The sequence below is a fragment of the Cetorhinus maximus genome, chromosome 14 (genome assembly GCF_964194155.1).
Source record: "Cetorhinus maximus chromosome 14, sCetMax3.hap1.1, whole genome shotgun sequence".
NCBI lineage: Eukaryota > Metazoa > Chordata > Chondrichthyes > Lamniformes > Cetorhinidae > Cetorhinus > Cetorhinus maximus.
The window spans coordinates 37263313-37287366 of record NC_135892.1 but is presented as its reverse complement, the minus strand read 5'-3'; the positions used below and the strand labels follow the sequence as shown (position 1 = coordinate 37287366).

Below are 24054 nucleotides of genomic sequence, written 5' to 3'. Positions count from 1 at the left end.
GTCTTGTTTCCTTCTTAATCCCTTTACGTTACATTTAGGCGGCTGCTATCCAGCCATTCACACGTCATCTGACATTTTGTTTCTTTACCCATTATGGCTCCTTTTGAACCGCAAAACCTTTGGTCATTTAAGTTCTCCTGCCTTCACCTAATATAGACTTTTCCTTTTGTTGTTCTTCCCCTCTTTCCCACCCCCCTCCCCCTCCTCAACCCCCCAATGCCCTTTCACTTTTCAAAAGCCCATTTCTAACTTTCCTTACTTCTCATGAAAAGGTCAGAGCTGAAATGTTAACTTTCTTTCCTCTTCACAGATGTTCCCTGACCTGAGTATTGCGGTATTTTTTTGTTTTTGTTATCAAAACATGCTCCACAGAGAACCCAGTGACTCCAGTTATTTTAAGCAACAATGTACTTCATGCATCCCAACTCTGCTCCACCTTAGATCCAACTTTCAATTGGTAACTTGAACAAAAATATATGTTTGCAATGGCAGGAATTATGGTATCATACATTAAAATCAGGCTTGAAATTTGCCTAAAAGTAAATGTAACACATAACTGCTTGAGCTGGCAAGAAATCCTGCTCTCGCCAATATCTAATTCAGTGTTACAGGCTAGGTTTTCAACACTTTCCATTACTTTATTCATATTTTTACAATAAGTCATGTTTGCTTTACATGCCAATCTCATGCTATTAATGCACCATTAATCTTATCGCTTGATGTCAACTAGGCTCACATTCTAATTGAGATAGCATCTGAAAGTTGTGGGAAAGCTCTGGTAATATTATCTATACTCAATACACATTGTATATTCAACCATCCTTTCTTGCATGAGATTTTAAAAAATATTGGCAGTGTAAAGTACAACTGTCCTACAAAATAGTTCAATATGTCTTTTTCAATTATAATTTTTGAACTCATAACAAAAAGCATTAACAGCAACTGGTGCTGTTTTATTGCACAAAGGAAAACGTATGTTAAATATCTGACTTACCAAAGGGCTGGACCACCACCAAATACAAGATTTTTAAAATACCAATTGCTGTAGCAAATTTTACAAGACAAATCAATTTTGTTTCAATTCACAAGAAGATCGCAGAATCTCCCAATACTCAAACCAATACTCTCAAATGATGAAAGCAAAATGCTGCAGATGCTGGAAATCTGAAATAACAAAAAATACTGGAAAAACTCAGCAGGTCTGGCAGCATCTGTGGTGAGAAAAAGAGAGTTAACATTGAGTCAGTACGACTCTCCTTCAGAGCTCGGAGTCATACGGACTCAAAACATTAACTCTCTTTCTCTCGCCACAGATGCTGCCAGACCTGCTGAGTTTTTCCAGCATTTTCTGTTTGCATTTAATACTCAAATAATTGCCTCAATTACATGCAGATTACACAAGAACAACTAATTGATAAGCCAAGAAAAGAATATGTTCTAGTTCAAGGTATAAATGAGGAAGGCCATTTAGTCTACCCAAGTTCATCTGTTTAAAAAAATGCTACTGTCCACTCGGTAGGTTCTCAAATGATTCCAGGTTTTTGTCTCCACTACTGTGCCCAGAGCCCATTTCACACAATCAGTAGTATTTTGTACTTTTAGTACTGTTTACAATCTTATACATCTATGAAATTCCCTCTCAGCCAACATCTTTCAAGTCTCTCCAGAGCTCTTGTCTTGACTCCTTTCACCTTACCCTAGGGCTTGAGCATCTTCGCTCCCTTGTGATTAACATCTAATAAATAATTCAGTGGAATTAGTTTTCTTAAGTATTTATTGCAAGCCTGAAATGTTATAAATTTTACCTACAAAAATAACCCATTTTTGATATTAAAAATATCTGTAGGGATTTTGGAACTCTATTGTGCAGCGGTCAAATTAAAGAAAATGTACTGTGAATAAAGAATTCACACCAATGGACTTCGCGTATTCTAATGAAGGCTTCAAGTGCTTCAATAATTCTGTGAACAGGCTAATTAGGTGTTCAGGAATGAATTACTTTGAGTACTAAGCTTAATTGGACAAAAACAAATAAGGCATAGTATATAAACAAAGACGACGAAACATCCTAATAGGAAAGTTTCTACCATGTAAATAGCCAAAGTAATGTATTGCAGAAATATTATTTTGGATTACTCCTAATGTTACACTAGGTTTCAGAGAAAACAAACAATAGTATTATAGCGACAGATAAAACTCTATAGTTTCCTGCACATACCTGTTGATGCAGACTCCTCTCTCCTCCTTCAGGTACCATGCCTTAAAGAGGGCATTGGCGTCCATGGACTTCCATTGGATTGGTCCAAGTTATGCTAGGCAAGAAACTCTCCCGCTCTTAAGGCCTGCCATCAAGCAGGAAGAATATACAGGCTTATAATAAACCAGATTGGACACATTATGAACACACCTTCTGTGGCTATTAAGTCTTGAATTTGGACATGAACTCAGAGTTTCTGGCCTAGAGATAAGGATGCTGCCCACTGCACCACAAGACCAACAAGACAAGTTATTGCACATTACCCAGACGTAAATAATTTTATGAAACGGATCAAGGTCAGTAATTATTGCCCTATCAAGACGAATCATTCAATTGTTTTAACATCTTTTGGTTTCCCATAAAATTGTTTATTTTCCCAAATATTATTTTTGGGATTTGGAAGACACTGGCAAGGCAAAACACAGATGTAATTGCTCATATATACACCCGTGGCATCACTTAATCAACCCCCACTGTTACCTCAAAGAATTCAATCATGTTAGTCAGATGTGGCTCGTCTTTAACAAATCCATACTAGCCCTCATTGATTAACCTTCATTTGCCTTTGCAAATGAAAGCTTATCTAGTCCCTGATAACTTTCTTAAGACTAAAAGTTAGGCTGAACAGCCTCTGGTTTCGCTTTCCTTGACATGAACAAATGTCTAGTTCACCAGAACTATTCATGTATCGAACGATAATAAGATTTTGATTAATGCTTCTGTTATCTCTACCTTTGTTTCATTCAGCAACCTAGGATGCATTCCATCTGGACCACATACAGGCCTTTTTTTGTAACACTAACCATTTTAGCACATCATCTCTATTATTATATTGTCCACAACTTCTCTCTCCTCTTAGTGCAACTTTCCTATCATCCAATTCCTTTGTGAAGACAGATGCAAATTACTTATTTAATACTCCTAGCCTCCAAGATTTCCCTTTGGATCCTCAATGGGTCTAACTTTTTCTCTCGATAGCCACTTACAATAAAATCCTTTGGGGTAGAATTTAATGTCATCTGTTAATCTTTTCTTGTAACTTCTCTATCTCTTGCTTTAACTTTTTAATGTCCCTTTGTACTTTCTATAATCTTCTTTCTTATTAATTGAATCTTGCTCCGGCATTTGTTATACCACCTTATTGGTTTATTTTAACCTTTTTTTTTTGCCATCGAGGGCACATTAACTTTGGATGCTCCACCCTGTCCCTTCCAAAGGAATATGCCGAGTTTATACTTGAACCACTTCTTCCCAGAATGCTCTCCATTGCCACATAACTGCTTTATCCTGTAATCACCTTCACCAATCTGTGCTAAGTCCCTTTTTAGACCACTAAAATTAACTCTTCCTCAGTTGAGCATTTTTATCTTCCAATATTGTCTCATGTTAAAAAAACTGAAAAAGTATAAAGCAAGGAGAAAACATGAGAAAAGTTACAACAGTGAAATATGTGCAATGTATGTGAAAACAAAATCTAGGCTAGCAGAATGGCCAGGCAAGTGGCTGATAGAATTTAATATACTGAAGGCGAGGTGATGCATTTTGGCAGAAGGGATAGGAAGAGGCAACATAAACTGAATGGCATGGTTCTAAATCATGTACAGGAACAGAGGGCCTTTGGGATACATGAGCATCAATATTTGAAGGTGGCAGGACATATTGAGAGAGTAGCTAGCAAAGCATATGCGATCTTGGACTTCATAAATAGAGGCATTGAGCACAAAAGCAGGGGCTGAACCTTTATAAAGCTCTGATTCGGCCACAACTAAAGTATTGTGTCCAGTTTTGGTCACCATACTTTCGGAAGGAGGTGAGTGAGTGTCCTTGAGAGGGTGCACAGGAGATCTACCAGAATTTTCCAGGGATGAGGGATTTTAGCGACAGGATCAGGTTGGAGAAGCTGAGGTTCTCCTCCTTGGAGCAAAGGAGATTGAGGGGAGATCTGATAGAGGTGTACAAGATTGATAGGTTTAGACAAAGAAAAGCTGCTCCCATAAGTTGACAATACATGGACTGGTGAACAGAGATCTAAGGTTTTGGGCAAGAGATGCAGGGGCAGATACACAGATGAACTCATCTACAAAGCGAGTGGTATTAACCTGGAACACTGCCTACGAGCGTGGTGGAAGCAGAGATGATGAATGATTTCAAAAGGAAACTGGATGGGCACTTGAGGGAAATTAACCCTGTATTAAGTGGAGGAATGGGACAAATTGCTTTACAGAAAGCTTGCATGGACTCGATGGGCTGAATGGCCTTCTGTGCTGTTAAAACTCGGTCATCATCAGCTAAAAGTTCTCCTACTGCAATTTGCCCTATTATATTTCCCAGACAGGGATTCAAAGCTGCTTCCTTCCTTGATGGATTGGAGATGTACTGATGAGTGAAAGTGCTCCGTGTACATCAGAAATTCTTCTCCTCCCTATTAGCACAATCAGATACTTGCTCTTTAATATTACTATATTTTTGTCATGTCTTTGAAATTTACTAATTTATCTCCTTTCTCACTGCTTGGAGCTCAATAAAAAATTGTCACCGATCTTAAAGCTCCCCTCTTTTCAACTCAAACCAATCAGATTCAGTCCTACAACTTCCTAGTTTTGATTTAGAACTGTAACGTGTTTAAATCAGTACTGTATTTCCCCCACTTTTGCCTTATATATCATTCCTGGATAGATTGTAACCATTCAGGGTCTTTCTTGAACCATGCCTGTTAATCATAATCCCATGTGGTATTTTTTGCCTATAGCTCACCAATTTAAGTTACACCACAAACACTAATGTACATACAATTTAATATTTCCATCTTTTTTGCTGTTTTACTCAATCTGGTCCCTGCAATTTTTGGGACATTTCTAATTGTACTGCTGCTTACATCTGTCCTCCGGTTTCATTTCTGCTTCTGCTATTCTCTGGTCCCCCTCTCAAATGTGTTTGAACTCTCCCCAACTGTGCTTGTTAATCACCCAACGAAGCGACAGGTAATGCTCTAACAAGAATCTAACCATCTGCCCTTGATATTCAACTGCATTACCATCGTTGAATCCCCCAACATCATCTTGAGGGTTATCACTGACCAGGAACTGCACCAGATACTGGCTACAAGAAGAGGTCATAGGCTGGACATTCTGCAGCAAGTTTCTCACTTCCTGACTCCTCAAGTCCAACAACCATCTACAAGGCTCAGGAGTGTGTGATGGGATACTTTCTACTAGCCTGAATAAGTGAGGCTCCAACAATCCTCCAGGAGCTTGGCACCATCCAGGACAAAGCAGTCTACTTGATTGGCACTCCTTCCACCACACAGCAGTGTGTACCATCTACATGATGCATTGCAGCAAGGCTCATTCAACAGCACCTTCCTAACTTGTGACCTTCAATATCTAGAAGGACAGGGACAGCCATCACATCAGAATACCACCCCTACAAGATTGCTTCAAAGTTACACACCATCCTAACTTTGAATTAATTGCCATTCCTTCACTGATGCTGGGTCAAAATCCTTCCTAACAGTACTATGGGTATACCCATACCACAAGGGTCACAGCAGTTCAAGAAAGTGGCTCACCACAATCTTTGAAGGCAATTACGGATGGACAATAAATGCTGGCCTTACCAGTGATGCTCACATCACATTAATAAATTTTTAAAAATCAGAACTGGCTTAAATCAGGTGCAACCTGCCCAATTTGTACAGCGAGTCCTTTCCCCAAGAACTTGAATCCTCCCTCAAGCACCACTACTTTAGCCATGTATTCTGCACTACCTTCCTGTTTCTATACTCATTAGCACATGGTACTGGAAGTAAACTTGAGATTACTACCACGAGCATTTTTAATTTTTAAAATATTTTTTCCAACTCCTGAAACACTGCTTGAAGAACCTCAACACTTTCTCCCTCTTATCAGTTCCAATCTGGACCACAAACTCTGGCTGATCTTTTCCTTGCAGATTATCTTGCACCCGCCCAGTGATTTCAATTACTCTGGCAGCAGGGTGGCAACATGCCTTTCTGAAATCATATTTGCAGTTTCAGGGATATCACTGGTCTGCCCTTGAAGAGCTTACCTAAAACACCAATGATAAAATATATACATACACATACTGCATCTTTATATAAATACAGAAGTCTGGATAACTACTTCAAGCACTAAAAATACCACACAAGCCTCAATATTTTGTACAAGATTCACCATAATACATCATCCAGGGTTCAGAATAAGCAACATTATATTTAAGATGAGATCCCAAGAATATACCAGAAAGTGAGATTCACAATGTTCCTGCATCACTTTCCATCTTCCCTGCTGCAGCAAACACTGAAGGCTAATTTTTCCAGAAGACCTTCTCTCACTTTGTACCGTTCTTACAACTGCAGGTGAGAAAACGAGACTTGTGCAACACCTGCTACAGTAAAATTTATATTGAAGAGAGAAAAACTTTTCAAATGAATTTTTGAACTAAAATTCCAAATGACTGAATAGAATTTACAAGCCTGTTTCAGTTCATGAAGGCTGCTAAAGACTTTAGCAGTGAAAATCTAGAATACACATTTTCACCCAGTCACAAACTGGATCAGCTCCATATATCTGCAGTCAAATGAGGTATTCTTATCAGAGTCATAGAATGGTCATGGAACAGACGGCAACCATTCAGCCCCTTGTGTCTGTGCCAGCTCTCTGCAACAACAATGCACTTTTTGACACTCCCCTGCCTTTTTCCTGTCGTCCTGCAAATATTTCCTCTTAAATAATGATCCAAGTCTCCATTGAAAGCCATGATTGAATCTGCCTCCACCACACTGAGGCAGTGCATCCCAGAGCTGAGCAACTCACCAGATAAAAAAAGCTTTTCCTCATGTCGCTTGTACTTCTTTTGCCAATCACCTTACCTCTAGTGCTTGATCTTTCCACCAATGGGAACTGTTTCTCTCTATCTATTCCTCTGATCCCTAATGATTTTGAATACCTTGATCAAATCCCTTCTCAACCTTCTCTTATCCAAGAACAACAACCTCAGATTCTCCAATCCATCTACATAACTGAGGTTCCTCATCCTTGGAACCATTCTTGTGGATCTTTTCTGCAGCCTTCACATCTCTCCTAAAGTCTGATGCCCAGAACTGGACACAATACTCCAGTTGAAGCTGAACCAGTGTTTTATACAGGTTTATCATAACTTCCTTACTCGTATACCCCTAATGATAAAACCAAGAGCCCAGTGTGAACACACACTCAATCTGCCCTACCACCTTCTGTTCCTGCATCCCTTTTCGAATTATATGCTCTTAAAAAAATTGTTTCACCATGCTTCCTACCAAAATAAATCATTTCACATTTCTCTGCATTAAATTTAATCTGCCACTCGTCTGTATATTCCACCAACCTATGTCCTTTTGAAATTTAACGTCATCCACCTCAGTTCATAATTCTCCCAAATTTGGTGTAATCTGCATTTTTTGAAATTGTACACCCAAGTCTAGGTCATTAATATATATTAGGAAGAGCTGGGTCCTAACACTGGTCCTGGGGCGCTCTTCCTCCAGTCCGTAAAACAACCATTCACCTTTACTTTACTTCCTGTTACTCAGCCAATTTCATATCCATATTGCTACTGTCTCTTTTATTCCATGAGCTCTAATTTTGCTCAAGTCTGTTGTACAGCACTGTATCAAGTGCCTTTTGGAAATCCACGTACACCACATCAACCGCATTACCCTAATCTATCCTCTCTTACCTCATCAAAATATTCAATCAAGTTAAACAAGATTTGTCCTTAACAAATTCATGCTGGCTTTCCTAATTAACCTGCATTTGCCCAAGCGACCATTCATTTTCTCCCAAATTATCATTTCTAGAGACTTTCCCATCACTGAAGTTAAACTGACAGGCCTGTAATTGCTGGGATTATTATACCTTTTGAGCAAGGGTGCAGCATTTACAATTCTCCACTACTGCTTGTAGGAATTAAGATATCAAATTTTATAATGGAATCCATTCAAATTAAAACTGGTAAATGCACCAATTTACAATATCTCCCAGGGCCAACAAGGAACAAGACACCAGAAACAGAACATGTAGCTCATATGGTCAATGGATCAGTTAAATAACCACTGTTGCATACAAGTGTTGGTCATACCTTGCAACTGAAGAGAAATGTACAAATTAGCAATAAAAAAAAAAAATCACTGCATTCGTGTATAAAAAGACTAAGGTCAGTCCACGGTGGCCAACAGAATCCAGTAACAATCCAGCAGGTGGGCAATCAGGAAAGTGGGAGTGAAACTTGGGTGATTTTGTCATCTCAAGATCAAGATGATTTCCGCTTCAAAGTATGACTTGCTGCTAATGAATAATGGAAGTTCAGTCATACTATCCAATTGGATTATTATTGAATAGGCTAATGATGAAATCTTCTGTGGGATAGTTTCAATGTTTTATTGAAATATAATGAAAATAATTGCTTTTCTCCTGCCCCAGTATGATAGGAAAGCAGGATAAGAAACAATAATTGGCTTGAAATCACACAGAGCAGGCAAACCAAGTGCCTTACATTGAGGTAAAATTTGTTCCTTCTTGGAATGCAATCCCAGGGAGTCAGGAACCATCCTAGGAGTCATTTGTTTTGTCATTTTTATAACATGAGCCAAAAGGGGTTAAAAATACCTGTGTGTATTTCCTTACATGGAACTTGGTCAAAGAGGTAGATTTTGAGCAGCATTGTAAGAAGAGAGAAGCAGAGGTGGAGGGATTTAGGGAAGGAATTCCAGAACTTGGTGAAGAATTGCCCAACTTGTGATGTGGAAGTGCTGGAACCTGTCTCACTCGCTGAGATGCTCCTGTATCAGTTGCTTTATTGTAGTCGGATGCCGCGTTGGGAGCAGGTCAGGTACACGGGATTAGGATGACTGCTCACCAAGGTGAAAATACAGCTACCAATGGTGGGGTACTGGAAATCAGGGATGTACAAGAGGAGCACACAGCTCTCAGAGGGTTGTAGAGCTAGAAGGAGTTACAGAGGTAAGGTGGGGTGGGGGGAGACACAGGGTGGTGGTGACGGTGACAAGTGCATACAGCAATTTGAACGTAAGGATAAAGTTCTTAAATCTGAGGTGTTTCCAGACTGCGAACGAACATAGGTCAGCAAACTATGGTAGTGGTGATAGTTAGTTGCTCAGATTATTGCAGTTTTATGCACTAGTAACCATCAATTTAAAAAAAGGAAGCTTGGCAATTTTGTATTCAAAAATATGTCGTAGGCTATACTGAAAATGCATATATTAGATCACAGTGGAGTATGCTTTTATTTAAGGTGCTTAGTGGAACACACTCAGCGTCACTTTTCAAGGCCCCAGTTGTAGCATTAAAGACCTGAGACACTTAACAGCCATTTTCTGATAGATTTTATTTTCTGATTTTTAAGCTTTAAAGGTTGACCTCGCCTAGTCTATGTGACTGTGTAGAATTTACTAAAGCCAATGGTGTAGTGCGTAGATCAGCAGTGCCATTAAAGAAATAGATTACTCCTGGTCCATTAACTGTATTAAAAGTATCCAGCCCTGAAAGGATTACTAATAAAGAAAGCTAAATGTATTGAGATATTTGTCTGCATGTACGTATCAGGCAAGGACCGAGGGACCTGCACGTATAAATGGCTGTACCTGCATGCCCTTGATTGATTTGTGGGCCGAGGGGGAAAATGATATGGACTAAGTATACAGATACACAAATGTCTATTAAGCAATTCATTATATGCCCTGATGGCATCCTAAACCACAAAACACAGCTTAAAAAAAAACAAAATTAAGAAAACTGTTGCTAGTTATTTCTTTATAATAGTATCTGGGAAATGTTAACCTCTTACTGATGAAAAAAAAAGTGCATCATACAATAAGTGGTTGGCAAATACGCATGATCAGAATAATAGCTGCAAGTTGGATTGGAAGATATTAGCTCTCAGGAACACTCAAAAGACTGAATATAGAAATGTCATTATATAGAATTCCAGGAGCTTTAATGTTTTGGGGGCCAAATTCCACAATTCCATCCATTTAAAAGTAGGCTATTTATAGCGGCCGAAAATCAAATCAAATTTTGCTTTTATCACTTGGACTTTTTCCTGCCGTTTTGGGGATTGTATCCTGCAATTCCTCTTGCTGCTACAAAAACTGCAAGTAACTTGACCTTATGACTGATACCATAGCACATTGAGGCAAAATATAGGAGATATTATAAAGCAAGATTGCGATGCAGTTATAGCCACATGGAACCTGGTTACACTTCCTACACCTGTACTTTAAACACATGTGAAGTACCAGTAATTTATCACATTAAATACAAACATAGGAATTAGGACGAGTAGGCCACTCAGTCCCTCAAGCCTCCTTTGCCATTGAATTAGATCATGGCTGATCTGATTGTGGCTTCAATTCCACATTCTGCCTACCCTTGGTAATGTTTGACTCTCTTGTTGGTCAAGAATTTATCTACCTCTGCCTTAAAAATATTCATTGACCCTGCCTCCACCACTCTCTGGGGAAGAGTTCAAAAGATTCATGACCCTCCAATAGATAAAATTCCTTCTCATCTCTGTCTTAAATGGGAGCCCCCTTATTTTTTAAACTGAGTCCCCTAGTTCTAGACTCGCCCACAAGGAGAAACATCCTTTTAGCATCCACCCTGTCAAGTCCCCTCAGGATCTTGTATGTTTCAATAAGGTTACCTCTCATTCTTCTAAACTCCAATGGATACAGGCCTAGCCTGTCCACATAAGACAACACCCCCCATGCCTCCACCATCCTCAGTATCAGTCGAGTGAACCTTCTCAGAATTCTTGAATTTATATCCTCTCTTAAATAAGGAGACCAAAACTGTACACAGTACTCCAGATGTGGTCTCACCAATGCCCTGTGCAACTGTAATAAAACATCCCTATCTTTATATTCTACTCCCCTTGCATTAAACAACAATCCATTTGCCTTCCTAATCACTTTCTGTATCTGCAGACTACCTCTTCTTAATTCATGTACCAGCGCACCCCAGATCCCTCTACACCTCAGTTCTGCTGCTTTTCTATTCTTCATGCCAAAGTGGACAGGTTCCCACATTAAACTCCATCTGCCAAATTTTTGCCCGCTCTCAACCTATGTTCCTTTGCAGACACCTGATGTCCTCTTCACAAGTTACTTTCCTATCTTTGTGTCATCAGCAAATTTGGCAACCATACATTTGGTCCCTTCATCCAAGTCACTGATATAAATTGTAAATAACTGAGGCTCCAGCACTGATCCCTGTGGCACTCCACTCGTCACATCTTGCCAACCTGAAAATGACCCATTTATGCATACTGTTTCCCATTAACAAATCAATCCTCTATCCATGCCAATATGTTACCCCATCACCATGAGCTCTTATTTTATGTAGTAACCTTTGATGTGGCACCTTGCCAAATCCTTCTGGAAATCTAAGTATAGCACATCCACAGGTTCCCTTTTATCCACGTTGCTTGCTACTTTCTCAAAGAACTCCAATGATTTAGTCAAACATGATTTCCCTTTCACAAAACCATGTTGGCTCTACCTGATTACGTTGAGATTTTCTAAAGTGCTTCACTATAACCTCCTTAATAATAGATTCCAGCAATTTCCCTACAACAAATGTTAAGTTAACTGGCTCGTAATTTCTTGCTTCGTCTCCTTCCTTTCTCGAACAAAGGAGTCACATTCATTATTCTCCAATCTGATGGGACCTTTCCAGAATCCTGGGAATTTTGGAAAATTTAAACCAATACAGCTATCTCAGCAACCTCTCCTTTTAAGACCCGAGGATAAAGTCCATCAGGACCTGGGGTCTTGTCAGCTTTTGGATCTAACAATTTCTCAGCACCCTTTCCCTAGTGATTATAATTGTTATAAGTTCCTCCCTCCCTTTCACCTCCCGATTTACAATTATTTGCGACGTTATTTGTATCCTCTACAGTGAATACAGATGCAAAATACCTGTTCATTAACCCACCATTTCGTTATTTTCCGTTAATAATTCTCCATTCTCAGTCTCTAGAGGACCAACCCTCACTTCACTTTCTCTTTTCCTTCTTAAATACAAGAAGAAACTGTTTTTATATTTATAACTAGTTCTCTCTCGTAGTCTAATTTATCCCTTTATTAATCGTTTAGTCATTCTATGCTGTTCTTTATATACTGTCCAATCTTCTGACCGGTCACTCATCTTTGCAGAATTATATGCTTTTTCTTTCAATTCGAAACTCTAACTTGTTTAGTTATTCACAAATGATGTGTTCTTCCCTTAGAGTCCCTCTTTCTCACTGGAATGTATCGTTTGATTATTTTGAAGTATCTCCTTAAATGTCTGCCACTGCATCTCTATTGATCTCTCTCTCATCCTAATTTCCCAGTTCACTTTTGCCAGCTCTGTCCACATGCCCTTATAATTGCTTTAAGTTTAAAACACTTGTCTTAGAACCACTCCTCTTTCCCTCACACTGAAGTGAAATTCAATCATATTCTGATCACTGCTACCTAGGGGTGCCTTCGCGACAAGGTCATTAATTAATCACATCTCATTCCACATTACCAGATCTAGTAGAGCCTGTTCTCTGGTTGCTGCTAAAACATGCTGCTCTAAGAAACTGTCCCGAAAATATTCCAACAAGGAAAGTCCTCTGAGGATCAATTTTTTTACACAATGCATGGTTCAGATATGCTCTCCAAATAACCTAGCTTTTGACTAATAAACCATAAAAACAATTATATTACTGGGTATTTTACTACAGTTCATTAAAGACATTTATGAATAAACAATACCATTCCACCAGCCAAGGGATTCTTCATATCTCATAACTATTAGGTTTTGTCACCTAATTTCCATTAGGCGAAAGGCTTTTCAAGTGATTGTGTACACATCTTACTAGCAGAGAATTAAAAACAAATTTCCATTGTCACACCAATTGACAGACACTAGTAATTCCAACAGGGCTCCCTCTCAAATTGAACACCATTCTAGGTATCCATGATTGTACTGTATGTGGAAACTTTCCATAAGCTTCTTCAATACAGGACAAATATGCTAGTGCAAGGACAGCTTTTGAATATTGTACTATTAAAGCACAACCCTTATCAAAGCACATTACCTAATTCAAAACAAAAACAAAAATAAAAATACCTGGAAAAACTAAGCAGTTTCGAGTCCGTATGACTCTTCAACAGAATTGTATTCCTCTCTGCAGATGCTGTCAGACCTGCTGAGTTTTTCCAGGTATTTTTATTTTGGATTTCCAGCATCCACAGTTTTTTGCTTTTATCACATTACCTAATCGTACAGATATCAGATCACTATTTTAACAATTTTATTTTTATGTCAAGCATGTGCAGCTCTCAAAGCATTAAGTGCAACTATAACTCCAAAAATGCAGATTGCTGAAACATTTGGGATTATACCCAACTTCTTTAACCACTTATGTAACGGAATAATTAACATGGTCTGATGGATAGAACACACTGAATAATACATATATTACTTTTTAAGAGCTTATTTTAGATTTGTAAATTAAATAGGAAGGGAAAATCTTAGACTACCATCAACCAACTAAATAAAAATTCATTTCTCGAATTTTACAAGGTGACATTAATGCGATTTTTTTTTAATCGCCGGAAAGAAATTGGACAAGCCAGATAAGCAGGGGAGGGCGAGGTTCTGGGACCCACGAGTTACAATCAGCTGTATTGTCGGTGTGTTACGTTCCAGCCCATCCCCCGCCTCCCCTCCCCTCCCCCTTCCCGTATTTACACTCTGCTGCTTTCAGCCCTTTTTTAATTTAAGACATTGCGCAGCGAACTCACGCCACCACCGCAACGAAAACAAAGAACGACTGGGGGGTGTGGATTCAGGAAAGGCAGCAGCTGCGGCAGCGCGGCTCTGGGAAGCCAGCGGGCACTCGACAAAAAAAAAATCCGCCGTAATTAACAAAGAGGGACGATGCTGAGAGCCGCTACCCGCCGCCGCCAAACACATTTATACATCTACATTAGGAGGGAGTCTCCGCTAATTAAAGGTACCAAGGCCAACTACGCCACTGACCTGACAGAAGCGCTGGCAGTAATCTCCGGACGACTGCACAGACACGCCGAGCTCTAACAGCTCGTTGCCCAGCTCCCGTAGGTTATCCGTCAGATTTCTAACGTCCGCATCAACCTCCTCGTCCGCCATCTTTCTGCTGCGCTCATGCCCATTACGTGCCACGCTGCATGACGGAGGGAACGCCGCGCTGCTGATTGGCTCATTTCCATGGAACGCTGGAGCGGAAGGAACCGCCAAATTGGTGGAATCACGTGGGCTGGCATGTGGAGTTTTCTCAGGTTCGAGCCCTTTCGAAGGCAAGGGACGAAAATGAACCAAGGTCAATGCGGCTGGGCCTGTACTATGTTACCTGGGCTTGGTAGCACAGCTGTTAGCTCCCTTAAATTTCAAAGGTGAGATTTATGACTAAAAAGGAGATTAAACCCAATCAATTGTCCCGTATTTCAGCAGTTGCATTTTAGATGTGAGTTTGAAATGCATGAGGCCATATTTGTCACCCATGTGGATTAGGTTTCACCCCAAAAGGGTGACATTTCTCAAATCAAGTCGTGGGGAGATGTATAAATACTGAGATCAGTGAAGCAAGTTGCAAAACAATAGTTCAGATGGGATATTTTAATTTTCACACATAGGGCTGGAGCCAACTGGGGCTCTTTATGTTGTTCCAGACACTTCTAGATTTGTCAAGCAACAAAGATCATGCCTATGGCTCCCCTGGATACTGGAAACCACATTGGGTTTCTGAAAGTATGACTTCACTGTCGGGTAGGATTCGGGAGGATTCTTGTGAGCATCTTCCCCGCAGTGGATAGAAGGGATATGCCTCTATAGTTGCCACAAATTGATTTATCACCATTCTTGAAAAGTGAAGTAATTATGATATTGCCGAAATGGCAGAATCACCTGAGCAGGCATGTGGATTTTTATCAGGTTTGCACTGGTTCAAAGGCTCAGGAGTTTCTCTCCTTTCCAGCTGTTTGTAAAAAGGTCCGAGAATTGAAGCGAGAGTTTGTGACCACCAGCTTTATAGATCTCTGCAGGAATGCAGTCCAGTCCACACGCCTTGTATTCATCTTTTGGATAGCTAACCAAGAGCCCTACATGGCCTTTATTGATCTGTCAAAAGCCTTTGACTCCATCAATTGCAAAGCCCTTTGGAAAAATACGTACAAATGTACAACGGGCATATGTGAATGCGCCAACTCTCTTCGCTACCTCCTTCAGCCTGGTCATGGAACTCATTCGTGACCAACTCCCACAAGGGGTCATGATTGAGTTTCAACTCGAGGGGAAGCTTTTCAACCTCAACAGGCTTCTCCTTTCTTATGGCAGGTATAGAGGAACAACTATAATTTTACATCAAGGTGGTCAAGCCAGGGTATTACTTCAGGAGTGGCGGTGTATATTACTGTAATACCTCCTTCGTATATAAATAGAGTTGGGCATTGATTTGTTATGTGTTCCATGGTCCGTTCTGGGTGATCACAGTTGCACAGTGGAGAGTTTTTAATTTTCCATTTGTGCATCAGCTATCTGCATCTGCCATGGATGCAGTTCAGGGATGCTCATGAGCTTTGTGGGAGGTCAAACCAGGGATTTTCTGTGTTGGGCCTTTCATGAGGTGTTTGTTCGTGACTTCTTTGTGAGGAGCATTCATTTTTCCAAGCTTCTTCAGGGTTGAAATCACATTCGCTGAGAGCCAAGAATAAGATGAGCCTCCAGCGTATCTACAACTTACAATGTGCTGACAACTGTGCAGTTGTGGCCCACACATTCAGACGACCCTCACCCTCTCCAACTCCACATACAAAAGGGTTGGTTTCCCACTCAATATCAGCAAGACCAAAATCCTCCCCTGGACAAGCACCTACATCTCTAGCTATTATTATTGGGAGACTTTAGAAGTCATTGAGATGCTTCCCATATCTCGGCAGCTGCATTTTTCAGAAGGTCAGCCTGGATGAGGAGATTCAGCACAGAATCAGCTGTACTAGCGCAGCCTTCCAAAAATTGTGCAGTCAGCAACAGACAAAGGCTTTGGTCTACAATGCTGCTGTGGTCAACCCCCCCCCCCCCCCCCCCCCCCCCCGCCCCACTTTTCTGTGCAGCAGTGAGATTTGAGTTGCCTAGCAAAGGCATCTCCAGGTGCTGGAGAATTTCGACCAGCAGTGTCTCCGCAGGATACTCAAAGTCAAGTGGAAAGATGAACAAACTCTAGCATCCTCACCAAATCCAATTCTCCAGCATCGCAAGCATGATCATGCAAAATCAGCTCTGCAGATCTGCATACTGCATGCGCATGCCAAACGATCAGCTTCTGAAATAGAATCTCTTTTCTATGGATGGCATCCGATCTTAAGGAGGACAGAGGATACGGTTTAAGGACATCTTGAAGGCCTCATTGTAAAGGGGACAAATTGGGGAGAACTTGCAGCAAACCGTGTTACGTGGCGGCACCTCATCCAACAAGCCGCAACATAGTGGGAAACTGACTGCATAAACTCTGCTGTATAGAAGTGAAAAAGCAAAAAGCAAAACCATGGCTCAAGAACCGCCCTCCCCCCCCCCCCCCCCCCCCCCCCCCGCCAACTCTTCAGGGCAACTCTTGTCTTCTCTGCCCAAAGCTCCATGGTTAGTCTGCTGATTCACCTGAGGATACACAAATCATGAAGCCTGACAAATGTCATCCTTGTTTTGAGGGGCTGACGATGACGACTGTAGAAGTAGAGCAGCTCAAATAGTCAAAGCACTGAATTTCTAGATTTTATTTGAGATTAATTTCTAGAACATATTAGAACAACAAGGAAACATAAAATCATAGAATGGTTACAGCACAGAGGGAGGCCGTTTGGCATGTCCTGTCCATGCCAGCTCACTGCAAGAGCAATTCACCTAGTCCCACTCCCCTGTCCTTAGAGGGAGTGCAGCAAAGGTTCACCAGACTGATTCCTGGGATGGCAGACTTGTTGTATGAGGAGAGATTGGGTTGACTATACCTGTAATCACTACAGTTTAGAAGAATGGGAAGGATCTCGTTGAAACATATAAAATTCTGACATGGCTGGACAGACTAGATGCAGGGATGATGTTCCTCTGGCTGGGGGGTTCTAGAACAAGGGGTCACAATCTCAGGATACAGGGAGGCCAGTTAGGACTGAAATGTGGAGAAGCTTCTTCACACAGAGGGTAGTGAACCTGTGGAATTCTCTACCACAGAAGGCTGTGGAGGCCAAGTCACTGAATATATTTAAGAGGGAAATAGATAGATTTCTGGACTCTAAAAGCGTCAAGGGGTACGGGGAGAGAGCAGGAGTATGGCATTGAGATAGAGGATCAGCCATTATCATATTGAATGGTGGAGCAGGCTCGAGGCCAAATGACCTACTCCTGCTCCTATTTTCTATGTTTCTACGAATACACTGATTAGCCCTCAATATCACTAGTAAGTGCCTTGCACATATTCATGTGGGGATTGGCACAAAAAAATGTCCCTTGGGATGGAACCTTCAAAAAACTGGTCTACATGCAGCAGGGAATTTGGTAGCAAGTCAGTAGCCTGATTGTGATTGAAGTGGGCTTTGCCATAGCTCTTGAACTCCATCTCAGCATTATCGTCCTGCTTCAAGATTTCCTGGCCAATCAGAGAGGGTGGCAAGATGGCATGCAGAATCTGTTAAAGGAAGAATTTCCAGTTAAAAGGACCCTGGCTGGGGTTAGAATGGCTGCCCTGTGCATTGATTCCTGAGGGTTCAGCAACCACCAGAATGGAGATCTTTGAAAGCTGCACTCTTGGTCTCTCACTCTTGAAGTCCTGCTGTGTGCTCTGTGGGATTGAAGTGAGATGATGTTTCCCAAAGACTACCCTATCAACCGAAGCAGGCTTGGATGGAAGTGGCCTTGGAAGTCAGCAGCAGGAGCATGGCCCTTCGAACCTGGTGACAGGTTCCCAAGAGGTTCTGACTTTCCCAGCATGCTCCTGCAGAACACTGCTCAGACCAACACATCTTGCAGCTCCACTTAATCCTCTCTGCAGGTACCTCCTCACACCTGAACAGCCAACACTCAAACTCACCCTCATCTTTGTGCCATCTCACACCCATACCTCACTGTCACCCTTCACAAATGCTCTCATTCCATTTTCTCCACGCATTCCATTTCTCTCACTCATAGCTCTCTGCTTTCTCGCACTGCAGGAGAAGAGAGAGCAGGACTCCAGGGAGAGGCAGAGAACAAGGGGCAGACCTGCAGACCTGGCCACCCTGACTGCATTGAAGTAGGGCCCCCAGGAGATTGGCAAAATGGCACACTCTAGATGTTGGAGATGGGGGTGGCCCACAGGACAATGTGGCACCATTAGATATCATACTTTGCACTTAACATCATGAATGTTGAATTGATCTCAGAGGGCGATGGAGGCAGAGTCACTGAATATTTTTTCTAAGGCAGAGGGAATTAAAGGTTATCGGGGGTAGATGGGAATGTGGAACTTGAAACACAAACAAATCAGCCATGATCTTATTGAATGGTGGAGCAGGCTCAAGGGGCTGAATGGCCTACTTCTGCTCCTATTTCATATGTTCCCTGAAGCACTGCAGATTCTTTTCTGTTTTGAAAATTGTGTCTGCGTCCTTTACGCAATATAATATTCCAGAATCCAACCATTCGTTGCGCAAAAACGGTTTTCCTCATGTCATTATTGAGTCTTTTGCCAATCACCTTAAATCAGTGTCCTTCGCTTCTTGACCCTTCCAGCAGTAGGAACTGTTTCTCCTTATGTACTCTGTCTAAACCCTTCATGATTTTGAACACTTATCAAATCTCCTCTCAACCTCTTTTCTAAGGAGAATAACCCCAGCTTCTCCAATTTATCCATGTAACTGAAGTCCTTCATCCCGGGAACCATTCTCGTAAATCTTTTCCGAGCCCTCTCAAATGCCTTCATATCCTTCCCAAAGTGCGATGCCAGAATTGCACACAATACCCCAGTTGAGGCCTAAGCAGTGTTCTATAATGGTTCGTCATAACTTCCTGGCTTTTGTACTGTATGCTGCTATTTATAAAGCCTAGGGTCCCCTATGCCTTTTTAACTGCTTTCTCAACCTGCCATGCCACCATCAATGCATTTGTGCAGATATACCCCCAGGCCTCACTGTTCCAGTGTCTGTCCTCGATTTTCCTACCAAAATGTATCACTTCACACTTCTCTGCATTAACTTTCAGCTGTCATATGCCCTCCCATTCCAACAACCTGCCTATGCCTTCTTGAAGTCTATCACTATCCTCCTCACTGTTCACAATACTTCCAAGTTTGTGTCATTAGCAATTTTCTAAACTGTACCCTGTATACCCAAGTCTAGAACATTAATATACAGCAAGAAAAGCAGTAGTCCTAGTACCAACCCGTGGGGAACCTCACTGCATATCTTTTTCCATTTGAAAAACAACCATTCACCACTACTCTCTTTTTCCAGCCACTCAGCCAACTTTGCATTCATGCTCAACAAAAACAGAATTACCTGGAAAAACTCAGCAGGTCTGTCAGCATCGGCGGAGAAGAAAAGAGTTGATGTTTCGAGTCTTCATGACCCTTCAACAGAACTGTTCTGTTGAAGGGTCATGAGGACTCGAAACATCAACTCTTTTCTTCTCCGCCAATGCTGACAGACCTGCTGAGTTTTTCCAGGTAATTCTGTTTTTGTTTTGGATTTCCAGCATCCGCAGTAGTTTTTTGTTTTTATCTTTGCATTCATGCTGCTACTTTCCCTTTCATGCCATGGGCTTCAACTTTGCAGGCAGGTCGAGGATGTGGCACTTTATCAGATGTCTTTGGAAGTTTGTATGCATTACATCAACCACATTAAGCTTGTCAACCATCTCTGCGACCTCATCAATAAATTCAATCAGGTTATTAAACACGATTTGCCCTAATTCAGTCCTAATGGCTTTCCTAATTAATGCACGTTTGTCCAAGTGACTGAACTTTCTCCTAAATTATCATCTTTAAAAGCTTTCCCGTGACCAACATGGAATTGACAGACCTGTAGTTACTGGGTACATCTTCACACACGTTTTTGAATAAGGGTATAATATTAGAAATTCTCCAGTCCTCTGGTACATCCCTGTATCAAAGGAAGACTGGAAGATTACGGTCAGTACCTCTTGAGATTTCATCACCATCATCAGATGCACCTCATGTGGTCCTGGTGACTTCTCAACTTTAAGTACAGCCAACCTTTCTAATACGTCCTTTTTATCAACTTTTAGCCTATCCCCCCGGTATCTCAACTACCTCCTCCATGACTTGGTCAGCATCTTTTTCTAGATAAAACAGTTGGAAAGTCTTCATTTAATACCCCAGCCATGCCCTCTGCCTCCATGCATCATTCCCTTTTTTGCTCCAAGTCAGCCCCTCTTATTATCCTTTTACCATTGGAATGCTTTAGAAGACTTCTGGATTTTCCTTTATGCTAGCTGCCAGTCTCTTCTCATGTTCACTTTCCCTATCTGATTTCCTTTTTCACTTCCCCTCTTGAACTTTCTATATTAAGTGCAATTCTCACTTGTATTATCAACCTGACATTCGCAGTCTTTTTCTGTTTCATCTTACCATCTCTTTAATCACCTTAGGAGTTCTGGCTTTATTTGCCCTACCTTTCCCTTTTGTGGGAATGTAGCTCAACTTTTTTTAATTCACTCATGGGATGTGGGCATTGCTGGCTGGGCCAGCATTTATTGCCCACCGCTAATTGCCCTTGAGAAAGTGGTGGTGAGCTGCCTTCTTGAACCACTGCAGTCCATGTGTTGTAGGTATACCCACAGTGCTGTCAGGGAGGGAGTTCCAGGATTTTGACCCAATGACAAGGAAGGAACGATAATATATTTCCAAGTCAGGATGGTGAGTGGCTTGGAAGGGAACTTCCAGGTGGTGGTGTTCCCATGTGTCTGCTGCTCTTATCCTTCTAGATGGTAGTGGCCGTGGGTTTGGAAGGTTCTGTCTAAGGAGCCTAGGTGAATTCCTGCAGTGCATCTTGTAGATGGTACACACTGCTGCCAATGTGTGTCAGTGGTGGAGGAAGTGAATGCTTGTGGACAGGGGGTGCCAATCAAGCGGGCTGCTTTGTCTGGATAGTGCCAAGCTTCTTGTGTGTTGTTGGAGCTGCATTCATCCAGACAAGTGGAGAGTATTCCATCACACCCCTGACTTGTACATTGCAGATGTTGGACAGGCTTTGGGGAGTCAGGAGGTGAGTTACCTGATACAGGATTCCCAGCCTCTGACCTGCCCTTGTAGACACTATTTATTTGTTAGTCCAGTTCAGTTTCTGGTCAGTGGTAACCCCCAGGATATTGATAGTGGGGGAATCAGCAATGGTAATGCCATTGAATGTCAAGGGGCGATGGTTAGATTCTTTCTTGTTGGAGATGGTCATTGCCTGGCACTTGTGTGGCGCAAATGTTACTTGCCACTTGTCAGCCCAAGCCTGGATATTATCCAGGTCTTGCAGGATTTGGACATGGACCAAATTATCTCCTCTTTATACACAGCCTAATGTTCTGTAACAGCTTTCCCTGCCAAATTTTGATTACAATTTACCTAGAACTGATCTGTTCTCACTCCACTGAAATTGGATTCCTTCCATGCCAACCTAAATCTTAAACGTTCCCCAAATGACATCTGATCGACTGGACTCATCTCATTCCCTAGAACCAGAATCAGCAATGCTTCCAGTGAAGTTTAGAAGGTTGGAAACATACTGATCAAGAACTTACTGGGTTTAAGTGATGAGTGTGAAGCCAAAAGTAGTTAACAATCTGAAGATAAATACTGCATTTAATTCGATATTAGTTTTGAATGAGGAAAGGGAAAATCACACACCAAGGTCTGGCTTAGAAATTAATTGCCCGCAGTAAATTTGGCTGAACTGTCAATCAATAAACTTACAAATAAAAAGTGGCTAGTATTCAAAGAAACATTTGGTCCAATACAAAACCAGTAAACCTAAACTTCAGGTGCATCACTTGTGCGATTAAGTAGCTATTGATTTCTGAATAGAGGATGATCAATGATTGAGCTTCCACTGCTAAAGTTTCAATGAGATCACCTCTCATTCTTTGAAATGCTAGAGAATACAGGCCCAGTTTCCTCAATCGCGCCTAAGACAATTCCGCCATCCCATGGATTACTCCGGTGAACATTCATTGCACACCCTCAATGGCAAGTATATCCTTCCTTAGATAAGGAGACCAAAACTGTGCACAATACTCCAGGTGTGGTCTCACCCAAGGCACTATACAATTGCAGCAAGACATCTTTAACCCTGTATTCAAATCCCCTTACAATGAAGGCCAACATACCATTTGTCTTCCTAATTGCTTGCTGCACCTGTATGCTAGCTCTACCTGACTCATGAACAAGGACACCCAGATCCCTTTGGACATCAACACTTCCCAACATCTCACCATTTAAGAAATACTCTGCCTTTCAGTTTTTTCTGCCAAAGTGGATAACGTCACACCTATTCACTTTATATTCCATCTGCCATGTTCTTGCCCATTCACTTAGCCTGTCCAAGTCCCCTTGAAGCCTCCTCGCATACTCCTCACAATTTATATTCCCACCTAGTTTTGTGTCATCAGCAAAGTTTGAAATATTACATTTGGTCCCCACTTCCAAATAATTTATAGAGATTGCGAACAGCTGTGGCCCCAGCACTGATCCTTGTGGTATCCCACTAGTCACAGCCTGCCATCCTAAGAATGACCTGTTTATTCCTACTCTCTGTTTTCTGCCTGTTAACTAATTCTCAATCCATACCAGTATATTATCCCCAATCCCATGTGCTTTAATTTTGCTTACTAACCTGTGTGGGATTGAAAACCTTCTGAAAATCCAAACACACCACATCCACTGGTTCTCCTTTATCTATGCTAAAAGTAACATCCTCAAAAAAACTCCCAACAGGTTTGTCAAACATGATTTCTCTTTCATAAACCCATATTGACTCTGCCCAACCATATTGTTATTTTCCAAGTGTCTTATTATCACATCCTTTACCATAGATTCTAACATTTTCCCTACTACTGATGTCAAACTAACAGGCCTGCAGTTCTTTGTTTTCTCTCTCCCTCCCTTTTAAATAGTGGGGTTACATTTGCTACTTTCCAATCTGCAAGAACCTTTCCAGAATCTCGAATTTTGAAAGATAACTGCCAATGAATTCACTATCCCTATAATCACTTCTTTCAACATTCTGTGATGTAGCTCACCAGGTGCAGGGGATTTATTAACCTTCAATCCAATTAATTTTTTGAACACTACCTCTTTAATAATACTAATTTCTTTCAGTTCGTCATTTTCACAAGCCCCTTTGTTCCCTAGTATCTCTCAAGATTTTCCGTTTCTCCTCTGTGAAGACAGACACAATGTAATTGTTTAGTTTCCCCACCATTTCCCTATTCTGTATTATAAATTCTTCTGTCTTCACCTGTAATGGACCCACATTTGTTCTTGCTAATCTTTTCCTTTTCACATACCTAAAGAAGCTTTTACAATCCACCTTCATGTTTCTACCTGCATTCATATTCTCTTTTCCCTTTCTTTATCAGCTTCATGATTCTCCTTTGCTGGATTCTAAATTGCTCCCAATCCTGGGTCTAGCATTTTTTCTGGCAACCGTATAAGCCATTCCTTTTGATCTAATG

At 41.2% G+C, this 24054-nt stretch overlaps 2 protein-coding genes across 4 annotated transcripts in view; one reads left to right on the top strand and one right to left on the bottom strand.

The window, feature by feature from the left end:
- LOC144689595 (zinc finger protein 292-like) overlaps positions 1–14555 on the bottom strand; it is a 263203-nt gene extending 248648 nt beyond the window's left edge. The window contains exon 1 of one of the 3 annotated variants that reach the window (XM_078556806.1): positions 14353–14555. In XM_078556806.1, coding sequence (XP_078412932.1) covers positions 14353–14481 — 129 coding nt within the window. In that variant the 5' untranslated portion in view covers positions 14482–14555. The remainder of the gene's footprint in view (positions 1–14352) is intronic. The other 2 variants (XM_078556809.1, XM_078556808.1) reach the window with 2 other exon arrangements.
- A 168-nt stretch (positions 14556–14723) lies between these two features.
- cga (glycoprotein hormones, alpha polypeptide) overlaps positions 14724–24054 on the top strand; it is a 170467-nt gene continuing 161136 nt past the window's right edge. Inside the window, exon 1 of the mRNA XM_078556824.1 lies at positions 14724–14744. The gene's annotated coding sequence lies outside the window, so the exon portion shown is untranslated. The remainder of the gene's footprint in view (positions 14745–24054) is intronic.